The following is a 19,705-nucleotide window of genomic DNA, read 5'->3' as shown; positions in this document are numbered from 1 at the left end:
GGGCCCTGCCTGGGTGTTCTGTTCCAGTGTGGAAGGGCAGTGGCCCAGTTACAGCCATGTACAAGAGCACTGAGATGCTGCCTTTGCTCAGAGTGCTGGAAACTGCTATAGGCGCCTGGACATGGAGAACCTGCACAGACATCACATCATGGCCTGGCACCCACAGCCCACCCTGGCCAGCTCCACAACCAACCAACCTCAAGTGTGTGTGTCCCCTCGGCAGACTCGGAGGGACTCCTCTGTGTGAGGTTTTCTGGTGATGCAGACGTGGCTGTCCCTGTGCAATCTGCTAGCATGCTGACCCCGTTGGTGCCACTGCTGGGGACTGCAAAAAGGAGAGAGAAAGAGTGAGAGAGAGTGTGAAGGTGTCCCTGGCCCCTTGGCACCTGGCTAAGCTGCTGGACTATGTCTAGGCCTCCTTTGTGAAGAGGTTCAATCATCTTGAGCTGTGCACAGTGATGAATGCTTTTAATCCCAACACTTGGGAGGCAGAGTCAGGTGGATTCCCTAAGATAAATCTATATCCACAAACAAAGAAAAAAACACACAACACCACAAAAACCACGCATTCTTAGATTACAACAAAAAGTGCCCAAAGCTCAGCCATGAGGGCTGCTGCCACTGCACTGGCATGTAGCTCAGGACACACAGGGCCTGGGTTTCCTTCTCAGTACTACACACACCCTAAGACATGAACAAAACTGGCCGCCAGTGTGCTCAGAAGCAGGACTCTCAGAAAACGAGCAGCATAAGAAAACCTATCGTGGACAGCTCTGTGCAATTGGAGGAGAGCCCGCCTATGCACCTCACACACTCACAAAGCCAGAAGGAGCTGGCACAGTGGTGTGTGCCCACTGCCCCATAGCTGAGAAGAGATACAAAGGTGAGTTCAAGAGTAGCCTCGGAGACTCTAAGTCACAAAAATCTAACTAAACCAAGACAAAATGACAATTGCCCTAACATGCTGGGCCATCCTGCTGGCCCGCCAAAACGAAGGCAAATGAAAGAAGGCCCTCTGAGTGTCCTATAGCTTTGTCTGTCTGCTGACTCTGAGCACTGGAGCCAAGCAGACTCTGGGTAATTCATCAGCATGAGCCAGTCCCAAGAGGCTAGGCCACTTCTGAGTTTTGAATGACAAGACCAGTGAGCCTCAGGTGGCCTGGACACTGCTCTGCAAGGGTGACAGTACAGTTTGGGAGGTTGACAAGGAGAGGTGGGAGCACAGGAAACCTCGGTGGTGCCCCATTCCTTTAGTGAGGTCCCCTTACCTTTGTACTTAAGACTGTGACTTGGTCCCTTACCCGTCTGTGACACCACCTTGGGCTGAGGGGCCTGTAGCACTGCTGGGCGGAGCACACCACGCTGCTGTTCCCTGGGCTTCTGGCTGGGCAGACCTGGAACACAATGGATTCTAGGAACCTCAACCCTGCTGCTCCAGGGCACATCAACTCCAGTGGTCATTTGTGGAAGGGAAGCCACACTCAACACTTTACAGTGACAGACACCTGCCACTAAGAAATGTGATGAGGTCTGGTTACTGCTCACCCTCCCAGAGCTGGCACAGTGCAAGGGAAGATGGCCAGGGCTGGTACAGAGTCACATGAATTCCCAAACAGGAGATGGCCTGCTCCCACAGGTGTGAGCAGCTTCCAAGGGCTACCTCGTCAGTCCCAGTCCCAGCCGACAGACTGGGCCTACAGCAAGGCTCCTGGGGCCAGGCAGGGCCCTGAAAATGTCACCCACCTGCACTGGGCGCCTGGCCGTGGATGAGTGTCGGGGGCTTCAGCCGGAAGCCGCTGCTCTTCTCCTCTGCAAACACAAGACACAGCTGAGCTCAGCCTGTGGGGGCAGCACAGCCAAGCGGGTGCAGTGTGGACAAGGACCGCAGAGAATGGTCCAGGCTACAACAGCAGTAAAGCAGGAGGCCTGGGGTCAGGGGTGTGGCTCTGCAGCACGGCCAGCACAGTAACCTGGAGAATGAAGATGCTGAGGCAGGGTGGCAGATCCACTACGCTCTGCGTCCTTCCTCCCAGTGAGGGTAGTGATGACACTATTGAGCAGGCCTACAACAGAGGACATGAAAGCCAAAGATCACAGGACCTGCCTCCAAGACGAGCCTCTGGCTCAGTGGCAGCCCTGCCAGTTATGCACAAGAGGCTTGGTGAAGAGCTGGGGCGCAGGAACAGCTGGGAGCCCATTGTTAGTCTGCATCCTGGTGACCTAGTCTTGGTGTGGGACAGGTGGTCTAATCTGACCCAGGACAGGTGGAAGGTGTGGGAAAATGCATGTGTCGCAGGTAGTCTTGGAGGCTCAGCCATCAGGAAGCAAAGAAAGTAATATTCTTGAGGAAAGGCCAACAGAAGAAAACTCTAACACACAGGGCTGGGAAACTGGCTCTAAAGTGTCTGCTATGCAAGCACAAGAACCTGATTTCAAGTCCCCACACACCACAGCAAAAGCACATGTGGTACTCACAGCCCCAGACCTGGGGATGTGGAGGCAGAGATGGGAGGTCCTGGAGCTTTCTGGCCAGCAGCGCCAGCCAAATCAATGAGACCCTGCCTCAGAAAGTAAAACAGAGAGTGATGAACACTGGTGCTGACCCCCTGGCCTCCACATGCACAGGCACAGAAGAGCACGTACATACAGACAAGGAAATCTAGAGACAGTGAAAAAAGGCAAAGATGGAGTCTTAGGTGACCAGAAGGTTTCACAGTGGTGCAGGCTCTGTGGACAGGAAATATCCAGAAGTGGTGAATTCAGAGACAGGAGGTAGATTTCTGATGCTGAAGGCTAGGGAGGGAGGGAAGGAGGAGATTGAGGAGGGTCTGGTGCTGGCTCATGGGGATGGCATCACTCAAGCGTCTTGTCACACGGGCTCTGATAGGAAACTGGAAAGCCCAGAAGCTACCTTGGGGACCAGGCAGTTAGAGCAGCACTCAAGCCTGGGGGTAAAGGGCTGAGTCCAGCCTTGGAGTGGGACAGGTGAGCCTCTGGTGGGCTAATCCTGGATCACACTTTTCAAACCTGAGACCCAAGTTCATAAACTCTTTAACAGGAGGCCCCAAAGGCTGGCCTTAGGTGCCTGTGTCCTGGCCACAGGAGGTATCTCAGGGTCCTGTTCCCTATAGACGTAACCACAACACAACCTTTTAAGAATTGAGTTATGGGGCTGGACAGATGGCTCAGAGGTTAAGAGCACTGGCTGCTCTTCCAAAGGTCCTGAGTTCAATTCCCAGCAACCACATGGTGGCTCACAGCCATCTATAATGAGATCTGAGGCCCTCTTCTGGTGTACATGCAGGCAAAACACTGTGCATATGATAGATAGATAGATAGATAGATAAATAAATAAATAAATAAATGAGTTATGCCAGGCAGTGATGGCACACACCTTTAATCCCAATGCTTGGGAGGCAGAGCCAACCTGGTCTACAGAGTTCTAAGACAAACATCCAGGATTACAGAGAAACCCTGTCTCAAAAAAAAAAAAAAAAAAAAAAACCCACAACAACAAAACAAAACAAACAAAAAAAGACTTGAGGGTAACACAGCTGGCCACTGTAGCCACTCACCTGCACCAGCGTAGGGCCCAAAGCCTGGTCATTGTGCTGGCACTCAGAATCCAGATGCTACAACCAGACGGACAGGCACGAGGCTCTGTCTCTAGCCCTATCCACAGGGACACCCTGGGCTCTTCTCAGGTCTCCTGGAGACTCACTTTGCTAACAGTGTTGCTGCATAGGACACTACCCAGGACCTGAGGAACGCAGGCTTCACACACAGGCCCTGCCAAAGCTGGCTGCTGGGTCTATGTCACCCAAAGGAGCTCCATGCTTAACTGGAAATACACTAGCCGGAGGCTGGCAAAGCTCCCAGAGCAGTGGCCAGGGGCTAAGCAAGAATGCAGCTGGCTGGGTCATCATGACCAGAGGATGAAGAGTAAAGCCAGGTTTCTTCCTCAGGCTCACCTTGTAACTGAGGATGACCTTCAACTCCTGATCTTCCTGTCTTCACCTTCCTTCCAAGAGCAGAGACAGCAGATATGCATCTCCACAGGTTTTTTTCTTCCCTCTCTCTCTCTCTCTCTCTCTCGTTCTCCCCACCCTCTTGTTTTTTTGAGACAAGGTTTCTCTGTGTATCTCTGGCTGTCCTGGAACTCTCTGTAGATCAGGATGGGCTCAAACTCACTGAGATCCACCTGCCTCTACCTCCCAAGTGCTGGGATTAAAGGCCTGAACCAGCCAGGCTGTGGTTGGACAGACCTTTAATCCCAGCACTCGGGAGACAGAGGCAGGTGGATCTCTGTGAGTTTGAGGCCAACCTGGTCTACAAAGCAAGTCCAGGACAGTCAAACCTACACAGAATAACCCTGTATAAATTAATTAATAATAAAGGCACGCAAGCCTTTAATCCCAGCACTCGGGAGGCAGAGGCAGTGGAATTGCTGTGAGTTCGAGGCCAGCCTGGTCTATAAAGCGAGTCCAGGACAGCCAAGGCTATACAGAGAGACCCTGTCTTGAAAAACTGAAAAAGAAACACTTAAAATAAAAAAAGGCATGAACCACCACTGCCCAGCTGAAACCAAGCTTCTTAATGTCAGGAAGAAGGGCTAGGGTGCTAAAGAGTCCTACCAGTGCTGGCTCTATATGCCCAGGAACAGGGCCACACCCTGTGGGTAGCAAGGGCCAAGCAGGGTACCCTAAGCATCAAGATCCTGGTTCTAGAGGCTGTACCCCAACAGAAAAGAAAGGCAGCTTCTAGGGCTAAGATGGAATGGTGAGGGGCTGGAGAGATAGCTCAGAGGTTAAGAGCACTGACTGCTCTTCCGGAAGTCCTGAGTTCAATTCCCAGCAATCATATGGTGGCCCACAACCATCTGTAATGTGATCTGGTGCCCCCTTCTGGCCTGCAGGTGTACACGCAGGCAGAAAACTGTATACATAATAAATACGTCTTAAAAAAAAAAAAGATGGAATGGTGAACAAAGTCACTGTGGGGACAGGACAGAAAGGGACCAGGGCCACTCTTCAGACTGCCAGCATCCAAGCATCAAACACAGATTTGTGATTGCCAAGAAGCCATCAGAATCCACCCTGCAGGAAGGCCCAAGAACAGAAGGCAGGGAGGGAAGGCTCTGGGAGCCACTGGTGGGATGGGGGTTGGGGGTGGGGGGTGAAGCAAACAAGGATAGCCTCCTACACAGAGCCTGACTATCAAGGATGGATGGTAACAGCACCAGAAAGAGGACAGAAACTATGCCCCAAGAAACCAAGTCACCCTTGTGGACACCCCAGAGGAAGACGCAGGACTGAAGATTCTCCTTGGAGGAATACAGTTCTGTGGAATCCAAGCCATTACAGTGGGCTGGGAGATAGCTCAGTGGTACAGCGCCCACTCTGCAAGTCTAAGGGCCTGAGTTCATATCTCCAGTTTCCACATAAAAAGCTAACGGCTACAGAGGATGGACCCTGAGCTTGCTTGCCTGGGCAGCCTAGACCCAACTGTGAGTTTCTGGTCCAGGTAGAGACCCTGTCTCGAGAGAACAAGACAGAGACAGAGAGAAGGACCCATCGAGGACATCTGAGGCCCATCATCTGGTTCCCACACAAATAAACATGCCACACATGCACACACGCACAGAATGAAAAACAGGCAGAGGGGCAAGGTTGGAGGTCCCCTTTGTGCCACCTCCCCACACCCACATGGGGCCTTTAAATCAAGGCGGTGTGCAGCTGTGGAAGGGCTTCGGATGCTTGCTCTCCGGGGCCACCATGCTCCGGATGGAATGAAGGCAAGGACGGGGTGGGGGGCGCTAGACATCAGAGGAACTCAACCACATCTCCTTGACACAGCAGCAGTGACACCTGCTACCCTGGGATGGACCACCAGGACCAGAGCCAGAGCCAGAGCCAGCAGAGACTAGAACACTGCATGATCTTGCTCTTCAGGGCAAGACCAGGGACACTCAGAGACTCTGACTTCTAGATCAGAAGGCGAGGTCACAGGTGGAAACAAGGCTAACCCTGGCCCTTCGCAGGACACCGACACCACATAAATCATCACAGTGCCTGAGGGGCCTGCAGTGTTTACAGCGGGTGGCTTAGGCCACAGCATTGGGTCTGTCAGGATTACTTGGGAGATCTTTTATAGGGAGCCCCACCTACAAAGTCTCAGGGCTGGCGTTACAGACCAAGAAAGGCCACCCTGAGCGTTCTTCATGGCCCACGGCTGTGGCTAATTTGGAGCCAACCCAGGTGCAGAGACTACCCGGGATGCAATATCCAAAAGGTCTCCAAGAGCAGGGCCGGCCCCTTCTTGGTCTCATGCAGCCCCCCAGGTGGTCACAGAGAACAGCGCTAAGAATAGGCATGATCTTGAACACCTGCTCCCAAGCGCTGGGCTGACTGGGGGCACCATCATGCCTAGTTTATATACTCTTGAATCCAAACCCAGGGCTTCCTACACACCCCGTGACTGCACTACCCACTGAGCCTCAGCCTAGTTTTCTGTTATTACTGTTTTTAAAAAACATGAATCTCTGATTTGGGTAAGTTCTAGCAAAGAGCTGGGTGTTTGGGAGGACGCACGTCTGTCAGCTGAAGGAGAGGCAGTGTACAAACCAGGCAGACCATGCTTTCCCACTGCCTCTGCACAAGAGCTGCACCTCTGCATCTCCATGCAGCTAGGTGACACTCCTCACAGCCTAGATGCATCTGGACCATAGCCTAGAGGGCAGCAATCACCCCAAACCTGACAGGTGCCTATGTGTGAGGGGCCACTGCTGGGCTTTGTCAGCCTCCAACTGAGCATCCCCAGCATCTGTCTGCCTAGATCTCTGCCTCACTCCTGAGCTGGTTGGAGCCAGGAAGCTGGCGTCCATGTATGTGGCCCCTCAGTCTTACCACATGCCCTGAGCATGTGGAGGTGACTGGCCCTGGCTCTGCATGAGTGCGTACTTGGTAGCTAGCGGGTAAGGACGCTGTCCCCTACAGCCCACACCAGCAATCATGTCCTCGCAGAGACAGTCATATTCTCAGCTGTCATCTCCACAGGGCTTGACAGGAAACCTCCCAACTCCACCTTAGGGCGACTGTGTCAGTTTTCCTCAGTCCAGAGAGGGCCCAAGTAGGGCCCCGGTATCACCCTTGGGGCTGGCTCTCCCTGGCTCATGAAGGTGTTGCTCACCTGAGTGTGTTAGAGAGGATGTCCGCTCACGCTTGACAGGAGGGCAGTAGTTCCCATCCTCACGGTCAGAATCTAGACAAAGGGTAAGCAGAGTCAGGGAGTGTTCAGGTTTGCCTCCAGGACTTGGCTCAACATTCCAGAGGTTCTCTTACCTTCTCCGGCTTCAGGGCTGGAGCTGCCAGCAGATCTCTGCAATGAGAGCACAGAAATGGTGAGAGGCCCCACGTGTGCCAACCTGTGCCAACAGGTCCCCCTGTGCCCTGCCTGGGGCCTAAGGACACCCTTCATGGGTCAGGTCCAGTGGCCCATGGGACACGTTCCCCACAGAAGCACAACCCACCCTGGCCCACCAAGGGCATTAGCACGGCCCTCAGCATGACCTACACAGGCTTCCTGGCTCCTACCCCTCATCCTGGAACATTCTATGGCACACGTGCATGGCTGCTTCAAGGCTGTCAGTTCCAGTACAAGCAAGCTCTCACGTCTGAGCCAAAGTGCCAAGAGGCTGTGCCAGGCTGCCAAGGGCCTTTCTTCAGGTCACAGGAGGCTCCTTGGCCCTCTGGTTCCAGCCTGGCATTCAGGTGTGAGCTGCTGGTTGAGATTAAGGAGCTCAGCTCCTACCCAGACAGTCCCCACTTGGGTCCACACTTAGTACTGTGTCATCCTTCTGACCCTACAGCCAGAAGCAAAGGCTAAGGGTGGACCCGCAGTCAAGGTCAACCCTAGCCATTTAGGAAGAACAGGAGCCTATGTCCCTATGGTCCTAAAATGCTTCTGGCTCAAGCTGAGCTAAATAGGGGATGCTGGCTTCAAGGACCTGCCTAGGGTTAAATGAGACAACACAGGAAAATGCTCCAAGGACCGATGCAATCAATAAACCCACAGACAGTGAGCACAGGCAGAGACCCTCCTGCAGTGGGCCCTGGCCCATTTTTTTCCCATAAAGGGCCAGAAAGCCAGTGCTTTTGGCTCACAGGACACATCTCCTCCCTTTTGCTTATAATCCTGTAACAATGTAAACACTGGCTCAGCCCAGGAACTGCGCAAACAGGCAGGGGGCTAGAGTCTGCAGCAGCAAGCCCAGAGAGGGCAAACATTTACTCAGTGCCACACAGTAAATCTCTAACAGACTAGCACCCTGACCTAGGTGCTCTCCTCCTCAGTATGAGCTAACAGCTTGGGTCTGTGTCAGAGAAGCAAGCCCTCCTCTTTGCTTCCTGGGACTATGCTCTCTCACTCACAGGACAGGGACAGTGATGGTCCCCAGACACATCCCATGGAAGCACCATTCCCAACTCCCACACCAAGACCTCATCACTGGAACAACCTTCTCTCCACAGGCTGTCAGATCTCTTAGGGGCTACACAGGGTATCAGGAAAAGGGTCCCGAGCCAAGGGCTCAGCAACTCTGCAGCACTTGGGGTCAGTCACACCTGATCATCACAGTGCATCTCAGTCACCCCTTTGCATTGGTGTCAGTGGGCAGGCCCAAAGCACGACTTTCCTCAAATGGGACAGGAGTGTGAGAAACAGCAGCCTGACGCCTAAATGTAACCCTACTGCCTGTCCCTGCTCCAGCTCTCACCTCTCTGTAACATACACATCTGGCTGCACCAAACCCTTCCTTGGGCACTCTGGTCCTGGGAACCTTCCAATTGCTAGCCTCTGGGGGTAACCTGACCCCCAGGTGGGCATCAACTCCATGGCAATTTTCCATGCTCACCCTGCCCCAATAGGACTCAGATCCTGCCCTGGGATGTTACCTATCGGACCCCAAGTACCAGCCCAAACTCCTACCTGGCCACACAACAGAGGTTTGCTGGGAACCTTCCCAGTGAGCAGACACTGTCCCAGACTGCACCTCAGAAAACCAGTAGGGCCTGCAACCTAACACACAGTGGGGGCCATGCTGTGTGTGAACCCTGAGGCCTCCTCCTGTCTTCTGGGTGCACTGACAACACTCCCGTGGTCTTTGCTACCTTGCTGTATCCACATCCAACCTGCAAGGGTGAATCACCCTGGGACTCTCTAGGAATTAGGCCTCCTAGTCACTGCCGTAAAATTTCACCGGTGGTGGGTGAAGGCCCTGCTCAGATGGATGGGACACGTCACTGGCCTTGCGGACTCATGCCTAGGACAGTTGAGGATAGCTAGTTTCTGGTCTCCCTGATCCTCTAATCTCTGCTATCTCTTAATTACTGAAGTGGGCTGTGACTCAGCCTTACAGAAGCTACAGATCCCACCTATAACAGTGGCAAGGATCCTGCCAACTTCCACCACAAGATTTCTCCCATCAAGCCTGAACAGAAGCTGGGGCCACTCTGGCACTAAGGCAGTGCCCACACCCATCACTTCAGGTCAGGCATATCCCCATGGCCTCCTGTTATGAAGGAGCCAAGCCCTTTCGCCCCATCTGTCCTCCCTGTGAAGTGTCTACTCCTGCTGGCTGGACCTGTCCCTTCCTGTATGACTGCCACCCCTGGCTCCTCTTCAGCCCCTCTCTACCACTCTACTTCTTCCAGCAGCCAGAAGGGACTTCTGTAATTCCATCTCGGGCTGTCACCCACTCTTCCTCTGCTCAGATCCCCAAGCCCAGTGCCCTGGGCACAGATGACCCTCACTGAGACTGGGGAGGTCTGCAGTCTGAGGAGATGCAGAAGGCTATCCTCCTGTACACCTCCACACACTGATGAGACCTTCATGCAGAAAGCAACCATCTGCAGAGAGTCATCGGGGTGGACTGAGCAGAGGGAGGCTGCTGCTCCTGGGGCACCCAAGGCAGGAGATGGTCTGTTGTATAACAACTCCCATCACCTCAGCCCCGTGGCTGCATCAACACAGCTCCAGACATCCTCATGTATCATGGCCACCTTGCTGCTGTTCAACTCCATCAAGGGAGCAGGTTTTAAGGGTCCACCCGGGACATCACCAGGGGTGCATGTGGGGAGGAGGAGGAAGCAGTCCTACTGCTTCAAGGACAAGGGCTCTAGGATGACAAGCAGAGAGACTTGGGTTCCATGAGGCATCCACCTCACTAACCAGGGAGCCAAGGAGAAAGGCCAGGCCAGCGTTCCAACTGATCCCCAAATCACCCAAAGCTCCCACGGCTCACCCAAAGCTGCGGCATGGCTCACTTCTACCAGCAGAGGTCACAAAAGACGCAGAGGTGGAGGCAGGAAGATCCGGAGTTCAAAGCCAGCCTAAGCTACCTAAAGCCCTGCCTTAGAACTGCCTGCCCCTCATACCCAAAGTATGAGCTTAGCTGGTCTTGGGAGAAGTGCTGGGACGAGAAGCACATACAAGCCACTTTTGGGTGCTACAGGGTGGCCAGCTGACACAACACATCAAGAGACTGCAGTGGTACACACCTGTAACCCCAGCATTCAGGGAAGCAGAGGCAATGCAGGGGTCAGGTGCATGCTGGGTGCTGCGCCAACATAGTCTGTCTACATCCTCTAAGACAGCAAGTTACTCACAGGCCCTTGGTGGGCAACTGCTCATCACAGAGGGCCCCCTACACACCAACTAGTGTGGCACACAGGACATACAAACTGGAGAGACGAAGGAGCCCTCTGGGTAGCCAGCCAAGTGGCTCCCTGAACTGAGACTCTGCTGCACAGGGGGACTGACGAGCTCAGCCTGGTATCCCTGGGATCAGGTTCCACCCAAATGGATTTACAGGCCAATCCACCCAAATTATAGAATGTCCGCGCAAATGAGCCAGCCACAAGACTACCTTTGGCAGCCAGCCCAGCTTATACACTGAGCCCTGTGCTGGTCTGGTGGCTCAGCGATGTCACCAAGTGGTGGTCTGACAGTGCTGCTGCAGGCACTGTGAAGTCGTGTAAGCACAAGGGTAGGAGGTAGAGGGTGACCTCTGGCTCCCACTATCTAGAGGACCCTTTCCCTGGCTGATCTGGAAAGAATCGAAAAGCCAGGCTCTGTGGGCCCAGTTCGTCACACAGGACACCAGCACTGGAGAGCAGCTCGGGATGGACCTGCCCCGTGTGGCTCAGCCTGGAAGCCAGCAGCTGCAGAGCTTTGCCAGGCTATTCCCTCGGCCAGAGCCTCTACAGAGGCTGTGGACTTCTGGATGCACTTCTCAAGGGTACTTTGTCCTGAGTAAAACTGGAGCACCCTGATTCATGCAGCTTCTGTTGTTACCCCCACTCTTTGGCACCATAGAGGAAGAATCTCTTCCCACAGTCCCTGACATACCATAAAAGCTGGCTTCTTTGCCCTCACAGCCTGAATCCTCAAATGACTTGGCAGGACCTAAGCCTCACCCTGGTCAACCCTTCTCCCAGCATGACCTGGGCTTGGGGACTGGTGCTGGTATAAAGGGAGGGACCACTCAGGCCTGCGGAGGGTGCAAGCAGAGCCTGGCCCCGCTCAACATATACCTGGTCGCCTGTGACTGTGCTGGCCACCTCTTACCTACCTTGGAGTGTGCCTGTGTGTGAAGACCAGCAGGGGATGGTGGGTGTCTTCTATGCTCTCCAACTTGTTCTTTGAAACAAGGTCTGTCACTGAACCTGAAGCTCACCACTTTGGGCTAGGCTAGCCGACCACTGAGCTCCAGGATCTTCATGTCTCCCCCCTCCCCCCACAATGCTGAGGTTACAGGTATGTAACCATGTCTTTTTATGTAGGTGCTGGGGATTTGAACTCAGGTTGCCTTGGTTTCACAGCAAATGCTCTTATCCTCTGAGCTACCGGCCCAGCTCTCACTTTAAGACAGAGGCACTTCCTGCCACTGAGGTGTAATCTAGCCCCACCCCCACGGTCCACGGATGCTAGAGGGACTGGATGGGGGCTTCCCCTCTTCCTGCTTCACAGCAGCCCAAGCTCAGTGTCCAGAGAGCCCAGATCCTAAGATCCTGACCTTGCCCACTCACACCCACGACAAGAGAAGCGGGAGGAGGCCAGTGAGGCCTGGAAGAGTGACAGTGTTACCATGCCAGCTCCTCTCAGGTCCCCTCTCATCTCCTAGGAATCAGGCACCATCTCTCACTGTGGTACAGATAAGAGGGGGCTTGGTCCCTTTGTCTGGTCAGTGGCATAACTAATATGGGTGGAGTAAGTCCTTGCTGCCCCCTCCCGGCTGCTTCAGGTGGGCTCTGGGGCTCGAACCAGGTAACAGAGTGCAGGGTGGGCTGTGGGCACTTACCCCTGCCAGTTCTTGCACACAAGGAGGCTGGGCTGCAGGAGCAGGGGGTGGAGGAGAGTTGGCGGAAGCGCTAGCAAGGGCAGAAGGGTCTAAGGCATGCTCCCCAATAGATTTGGGGTGCCCTGCATCAGGGCAGGGCGCCTCAGCCTCCCCCCGAGGCTCCTCTCCCGACTCCGGCAAGTCTTTGTGCTCTGTGGAGGACTGGGGGGCAAAAAAGACAATTTTCCTTCAATGTACACAAAAGGCCACACTGTGGAGAAGGGTAAGGGACAAATGTCAGGGGCTGTATGTGGTGTGGGCCCAGGGGACAAGAGAGGCCACTGGAGAAAGGAAGGGGCCCTGTCCCTACCTCTCTGCCTTCTTGTACATAGGGCTGTTGGGCAGGTAGAGAGTAAGCCTCCTTTTCTTTTAGGTTTTTTGAGACAGGGTTTCTCTGTGTAACAGACCTGGCTGTCCTGGACTCACTTTTATAGACCAGGCTGGCCTCGAACTCACAGCGATCCACCTGCCTCTGCCTCCTAAGTGCTGGGATTAAAGGCAAGCGGCACCACACCCGGCTTAAGCCTTCTTTTCAGAACAATGGTGGGCCAGAATGAGGAGATCCCTCTCTTGGAGCAGGGAAGGAGACATGATGCTAGAGATTAAACCCCCAGGATTCTGTTGCTTTCGGCCATTTCAGCCAGACATTAAAATGCTGTCAGTGACAGGTCAGTGACAGAGGGATAGGACACTCACACATTCTTTGGTCTCTGGTTTTCCCGAGCTCATCCCAGACACCCTGGGTGTGGGCTTATTTGAGAAAGGGTAAGGAATGCAAAAACTAACAGCCAGCAGCCTTTGAGGGAGATCTGGGAACTCTGAGGACATCTACACAGGACACCTGTGGCCCCAGGCCCCAAACCCCATGTGGCACTGTCTACCAGCTGTTCTCAGCCCATAACTGAAATGGCTGTGGCTGTCGGCCAGAGACGAAGGAACGTCTGAAGGGTATGACTTGCCCACAGAGCTGTGATGTGATCTGTCTTGATGCCAGGTCACCTTGAGTCCTGTGCTCCAGGGGCCCTCTTGTCTCAGCCTCCCAGGTGGCTGGGACACAGGACTGTGTCACCAGATGTGGCACGGGTGCTACTTTGAAATATGACCCCCATCAAAAGAAAATACAACAAACGCAGAGTCCTGTGAAAAGAAACGGCCCCATCAAACCTCCTTCCAGAGCAGACACAGCAGCCCAAACCTGCACTCACAGCACTCAGCAGGTAGAGGCGGGAGGACTGTGACCTAGGCCAGCCTGGGCTACGAAGGGAGACCCTGGCCCAAGAGGGCCAAGAGAGCTTAGAAAGCTTCTACACACGTCACGTCATGCTTGGAGCTCAGCATCATCAGCCTCCTAGATCACAGTGGCCACATCAGCTCCTCCTGCTACTTGAGAGTGAGATTTAATTTAACTCCTTGCTGAGAGTGGGAGACAGGATCAGCTAACTGGGGTCACAAGGAGGGCAGACAGTGCCCTCTCGGGGGCCAGGAGCAAAGACAAGGAAGGAATGTTCCACCGCTATCGTCTGGTACTAACCCATATCATGCCAGCCTGCCACCCGTTTCTGGCCTCTGTATCCCCCAGGGACACTAAAGAACCAAATCATCCAGGTGCTATATGAAAAACGGGCACAGGTACAGGGGACAGCAGATGTCCACAGCTAGGGATGAGGCTGAGCAGCACTGGCTTCTGAGAGCCACTGCTGAGGTGCCACGGGTCAGCACATGCTGCAAGGGGATATGCTGACAGCTGCATCCATCACTGGCAATACAGCAAGCATGGAGAGAGCAAAGCGCCTACCTCCCAGGCACACAAAGCAATAGCCTCATACCCACGCCCCACAGAAAGCATCCCCAGGACGCGGGGACAGAGAACAGCAAGAGTACTCTGGCCACAACTCTTCAGGTGTCAAAGGTCTGGAGTCCATGGGGGTGCATACCTGTCACCCCAGCACTTAGACATGTAAACCCCACCCTGGCTACAGGTCAAGACTGTCTCAGACTAAAATAAAATTAAATAAACTGTGCCGCAGTTCTATTGTAGAGCATTTGCCTCACATGTGTAAAGGTCTGGGTTCCACCCTTAGCTCCCACGCCAGCCTCCCACTCAGGAGTGAGAGGCAGGAGGATCAGAAATCCAAGGCTAGCCTGGGTTACACAGTGAGTTCAAGAACAGCTTGGGCTATAAGACTGTCTTAAAAATAATGACCACTGGGCTGAGAGATGGCTATTACTCAAAGAGCACTGGCTGTTCTTTCAGAAGACCTGGGTTTAATTCCCAGCACCCACATGGCAGCTCACAGCTGTCTGTAACTCCAGGTTACAGACACGTGGTGCAAATACACTTGCAGACAAAACACTCGTGCATAAAATAAAAATTTAAAAGACTGCCCAGCTAACTCAGTCAGTAGAGCGTGGGGCTCTTTTGTTGTTGTTGTTTTCTAGACAAGGTTCTCTGGGTAACAGCCCTGGCTGTCCTGGAACTCACTGCAGACCAGGCTGCCTTCAGAGTGCTGGGATTAAAAGTCCTGCACCACCACCACCCAGCTAGGAGACTCTCTAAACCCAAGCATGAGATTTCTAACTCAAAAATTAATAAATAAGCCAGGTGTGGTGGTACACCTTTAAACCCAGCACTTTGAAGGCAGAGCCAGAAGCAGGCAGAGTTCAGGACAGCCTGCTCTACACAGCAAGCTCTAGTTCAGCCAGGACTACACAGTGAGTCCGTCTCTAAACAAAAACAATCATTATTAATAATTAATAAGTAAGCAAAAGCTTGGATTGGGGATGTACTTCGGTGCTAGGATGATGGGCTGGCACACAAGCTCCTGGTTCCATCACCAGAAACAAATGATAGCAACAAACAACATCCATAAAATAAACAGGCATGGGCAGATTCCCTAAGCTAGGCAACAGCGGAAGGTGGCAACCTGTTACCCCGGGCAACAGCCAACTCGCCACTGTCACTGCACAGCTGCTGATGCACCTGTCATGGGAGGTGAAAACTGGCTGGCAGCTGAGCCACTTGCTCCCTTTCTAGTCCTGTGCCACTGTCCAGTGCAGTTTTTTTTTTTTTTTGTTTTTTTGTTTTTAAAAACATGAACCTAGCTCTCTGAAGTCAGGGTCCCCCTCTGTAGCCCAGGCTGGCCCAAATCTTACAGTCTTTCCGCCTCACACACAAAGGTGACTTGGGGAGCACATGTTCTGATTGACAGCAGGCTTCATGGTTTGTTTGTTGTTTGAGACAGGGTTGTTCTGTGTAGCCTTTGCTGACCTAGAACTCTGTAGAGCAGGCTGACCTCGAACTCAGAGATCCACCTGCCTCTGCCTCCCAAATGCTGGGATTAAAGGCGTGCGCCACCACAGAGATGTGCCACCACATCGGGAAGTTTATCCCACAACTCAGCTTTGACTCCACCCTGACCAACCCCACAGCCATTCCCTAAGGAGTGCCCTGCTCCTCGTGCTACGGAAGGGCAGACACTGGTTGCACCAAGTCCTTCCTTGGTCAGGTCCCTGGAAATGCTAGGTGGAGGCAAGCACTGGGGTCGGTTGCTAGTATTGTCCTGTTCCCCATCTGCCAACTTCTGCTTCCTGATGCTGGAATTAAAGGTATACACTACTATGCCCAGCCTTAATGTTGTCTTTTCTGAGGATTTGAGAATTTTCCAAATAAAACTGAAAATATAAGAGCAAAAACCAGACAGAAGAATGGGGAGACAGACTCCTGAGGGAAGCTTGGCTGGGAACAGAGGGACAAAGGCCTCACACTCTATTGTTATGTTGCCTGTTTGCTTAAGAGACAGAGTTTTTTTTGGGAGGGGGGTGCTGACTCTCCTTGTAGAGGTCTGGGCTTTAGCTTCCAGTAACGCTGAAGAAACCCTTGGCAACAGAGCTGCTGCCATAAGATTTGGTAGTAAGTTTGCTTAGGAGACATTAAATCAGGAGAATTGAGCTAAGGGGCGCTGCCCAAAGCCCAGAGATGAAAGCAGCTACCCAGGACTATTAGAGATAAATAGATACCATGCCAGGAGGTGAACATTTGTTCAAAGGACTGAGCAGCCATTGGGCCCATCCCCCAGAAACACACCTCTGACAGGCAGCCACAGCCAATGCTATTTCCTGGCCTCCCAAAAGCCCACAGCATGATTCCATAAGGCAGGCAAGACGACCCAGGTTAACAACATGGTGTACTGAAGAAAGAATTCTGGCACCTTCTTTTCTGTGAGACCCTCCCTTCTGTCCAAGTGCCCAGACTTGCAGTGTCTTGTCTCTGTTTACACTGCTGAAAGTGCAACCTGGAGCCAGGGCCTGCAGCCTACTAAGGAGCCTAAGTTATGACCCAGTAAGTCTGTATCTGATGCTACTCTTTGGGCAGTAGCTGCAGCCAGGCATGCTCTACTCAAGAGCCATCCTTTTGCTAACTGGTAAGTATGAAGAGGGATTCCTCACAGGGAAGGCATGTTGTCTGCAACAGCATCCACATCAAGTGGTTCACAACCACCTATCTCTACATCCAGTCCTGGGACCCTGACACCCTCCTCTGGCCTCCACAGGCACCTGCACACACGTGGTACACAGACATGCTTGCATACAAAGTAAGTAAGGAGATAGGCCTTCACTGTATAGCCCAGGCAGGCCACTTCTGCCTGGCAGTCACACAGCAGAAAACAGCACTGAAAAGCCTATGACTTTGGTAAGAACACACAGCATACTTGGAGGCATCAAAGCCAGGGTGTAAGGCTAGTCACATGGACCTCTTGGAGAAGCTGAACCCAAACCAATGATATCACGTGACACCCCCCGCCCAAGGATCATGACACTTGGGTGTGCTCACACCTAGCCAGGTCCCTAGCATCCCCCTCAGAGCTGTACCCTGCCTGAGGATTGTGGCAGTTCCCACTGGTGGCTTCCTCCACAAGGCTCAGATAGTCAGGACCTTCTGTGTATGGAACCGCACAGCAGCAGAGGGGCAGCCGGGGGCTGTGTGGGGTTCCAACACAACCAACTAAAGCCGCCTAGGACATGAGCACAGGACGGTCCAGAGAAGTCCAGATACTGCTCAACACTAGAGAGAAAACAACGGGAGACAGATCTGACACATGACGCTGACTACTACTGAAGACCACATAGAGGACCCAACGTAGAGTGTCACCAGGCTGGGGACAGAAGGCCGCATGGCATCTTGGAAACTAATATCACCAAAACAAACCTGCAGCTTCCTGGGGCCTCCAGATGCTTCAGCCAACAACAGGAACGGACAGCTAAGCAGCTCAACATTACCATGCAGCAGTGTCACCCTGGCAGGTATGGGGGCGGGGTAGGCAGCAGCTTTCCTCACCCTCACCTGAATATGCATACCTATGCATGGACAGATGGACGGATGGATGGACATGCGCGCGCGCGCACCCACACCCACACACCATCATCAGGCCACAGCAGCTCCTAGCTGATTACCCAGACGCTGTCAAATACTGCCAGCCTCCCAACAAGATGCAAATGCACAGGCTGGGAGCCATGCCACCAGCAGCTACCATCTTCTGATATGCCTCTGACCTCTGCACACAGCTGTGTCCAGGAGGGGTAAAATGGATAGCCTTGAGTGGACAGTGGCATTCTGGGCTGTTGCCTCTCCACACCTGGCAAGGCCCAGAGGCAGCGCACACTAGACATGTAGCACATGGCCTCTAAAGTGATATGCCCTCCAAGAGGGCACACTCAGCCCTATAGACAGGGAGGAGAGGCAGGGACAGTAAGCAGATTTATTCCAGGTGCAGTGACATGCACTGGCTGGGACACAATCCCCTAAGACACTTTCCTGGGGTACTGGGAAAAGAGTGGAGGCTGTGTTCTAAGTGTAGACTCCATGCACAGAGCTCGTTCCTCTCGAATTCATCAGCCTTTCTCCTTCCCGAAGTGCCTCCCATTCCCAGGCCCTCTGCCCTAGCTTTCCCAGAATAGGGAGACAATTCTAGAGCACAGGGCTGAGACCTGAGACCATGTCCGAAGCCGATGCTCTGGTTCAAAGTGAAGTCTGGAGGCCCCATCAACCTGGTCTTCACTGGCGTCTTAGGAAGCAGAGCAAGTTGGAGGAAGCTATGTACAGAGTGTGCAGTGGCCCTCACCTTCTGTCCTTTGTCCTTCTGAAACACAAAGACGGATGGTGCAACAGCAGGTTTTTCTGAAAAAGAAAAGAAAGAAACATCATGCAACACACACAAAACTAAGAGCTGGGTATCAACTTGAAGTTTTGGGGTTTTGTTTTGGTTTGGTTTTGGTTTTTTGAGACAGGGTTTCTCTGTATACTCATGGCTGTCCTAGACTCACTTTGTAGACCAGGCTGACCTTGAACTCACAGTGATCTGCCTAGCTCTGCTTCCCAAGTGCTGGGATTAAAGGTGTGCACCACCACACCCAGCCTCCAATTTGGGTTTTTTTGTAATTTTGTTTTTGAGCCTAGGCCTCACTATGTAGACCAGGCTAGCCTCAGAGTCACAGAGATGCCTCCCAAGTTCTGGGATTAAATGTGTGCACCACCATGCATGAATGGCAGCCAGCTGGTCCTTAGGCTCCTGCTTCCTAAACAGCTCCCCTAGAAACCCAACTGATCTGGTTTGTAAAGGTGCTGTTGAGAAAGAGTTTCAAGCTGGGGTTCGTGGTGTACACCATTAATCCCAGCACTGAGAAAGCAGAGGCAGGTGGATTTCTGTGAGTTTGAAGCCATCCTGACCTACAAAGTGAGCCTAGGACAGCCAAGACTGTTACACAGAGAAAAATAGATAGGTAGATAGATACAGACAGACAGAAAGACAGGTAGGAAGGAAGGAAGGAAGGAAGGATGAATAGACAGATAGATAAAAAGCAGTGCCCTGACGTGCTGCTCAGAGTCAGACAGTGGCAGGTTCTGCACCTCATGGGACAGGACATGTACTAGTGGTGCCCTAGTGGCTCTGGTAACTCCCACCCACACCATAAACCCCAAAGGTTGACTAGGAGGGGCCTGGGAACTATACTTGGCATGGTGCCAGAGAAACCCACAGTGCCTGGGGTGGCAGATATATTCACGTACACACTCAGCACATGTGAAGAAGAGATGAGGAGGAAAGAACAGGGCAACCATTTGGGAGTCCTGTTGGGGGAAGGGACAAAGACATCAAGGCCATGACCACACAGACATCACCCACTTACCCTCATATCCACTCCTGGAGAAGGAGGACACTGAGCTTGACCCTGGGACCACAGACCTTAAACATACAGCCTGCTAACAGGGACATTCTCACTACCTCAGTCCCTTCTGCCCCAGTACTCCTGTGA

The 19,705-nt window shown here is 53.0% G+C and overlaps 1 protein-coding gene across 1 annotated transcript in view; it reads right to left on the bottom strand.

Moving 5' to 3' along the window:
- Nucleotides 1-19,705, bottom strand: part of Ranbp3 (RAN binding protein 3) — a 39,745-nt gene that overhangs the window by 7,621 nt on the left and 12,419 nt on the right. The window contains exons 2-8 of the mRNA XM_051139944.1: nucleotides 18,517-18,572; nucleotides 12,359-12,559; nucleotides 7,341-7,377; nucleotides 7,189-7,260; nucleotides 1,744-1,809; nucleotides 1,302-1,394; nucleotides 198-325 (exon numbers count right to left, since the gene is read on the bottom strand). Coding sequence (XP_050995901.1) covers nucleotides 198-325; nucleotides 1,302-1,394; nucleotides 1,744-1,809; nucleotides 7,189-7,260; nucleotides 7,341-7,377; nucleotides 12,359-12,559; nucleotides 18,517-18,572 — 653 coding nt within the window. The remainder of the gene's footprint in view (nucleotides 1-197; nucleotides 326-1,301; nucleotides 1,395-1,743; nucleotides 1,810-7,188; nucleotides 7,261-7,340; nucleotides 7,378-12,358; nucleotides 12,560-18,516; nucleotides 18,573-19,705) is intronic.

Source organism: Acomys russatus, chromosome 31, assembly GCF_903995435.1.
Source record: "Acomys russatus chromosome 31, mAcoRus1.1, whole genome shotgun sequence".
Classification (NCBI taxonomy): Eukaryota; Metazoa; Chordata; class Mammalia; order Rodentia; family Muridae; genus Acomys; species Acomys russatus.
The sequence above is the reverse complement of the archived record's forward strand: the minus strand, read 5'-3'. Positions and strand labels throughout refer to the sequence as shown.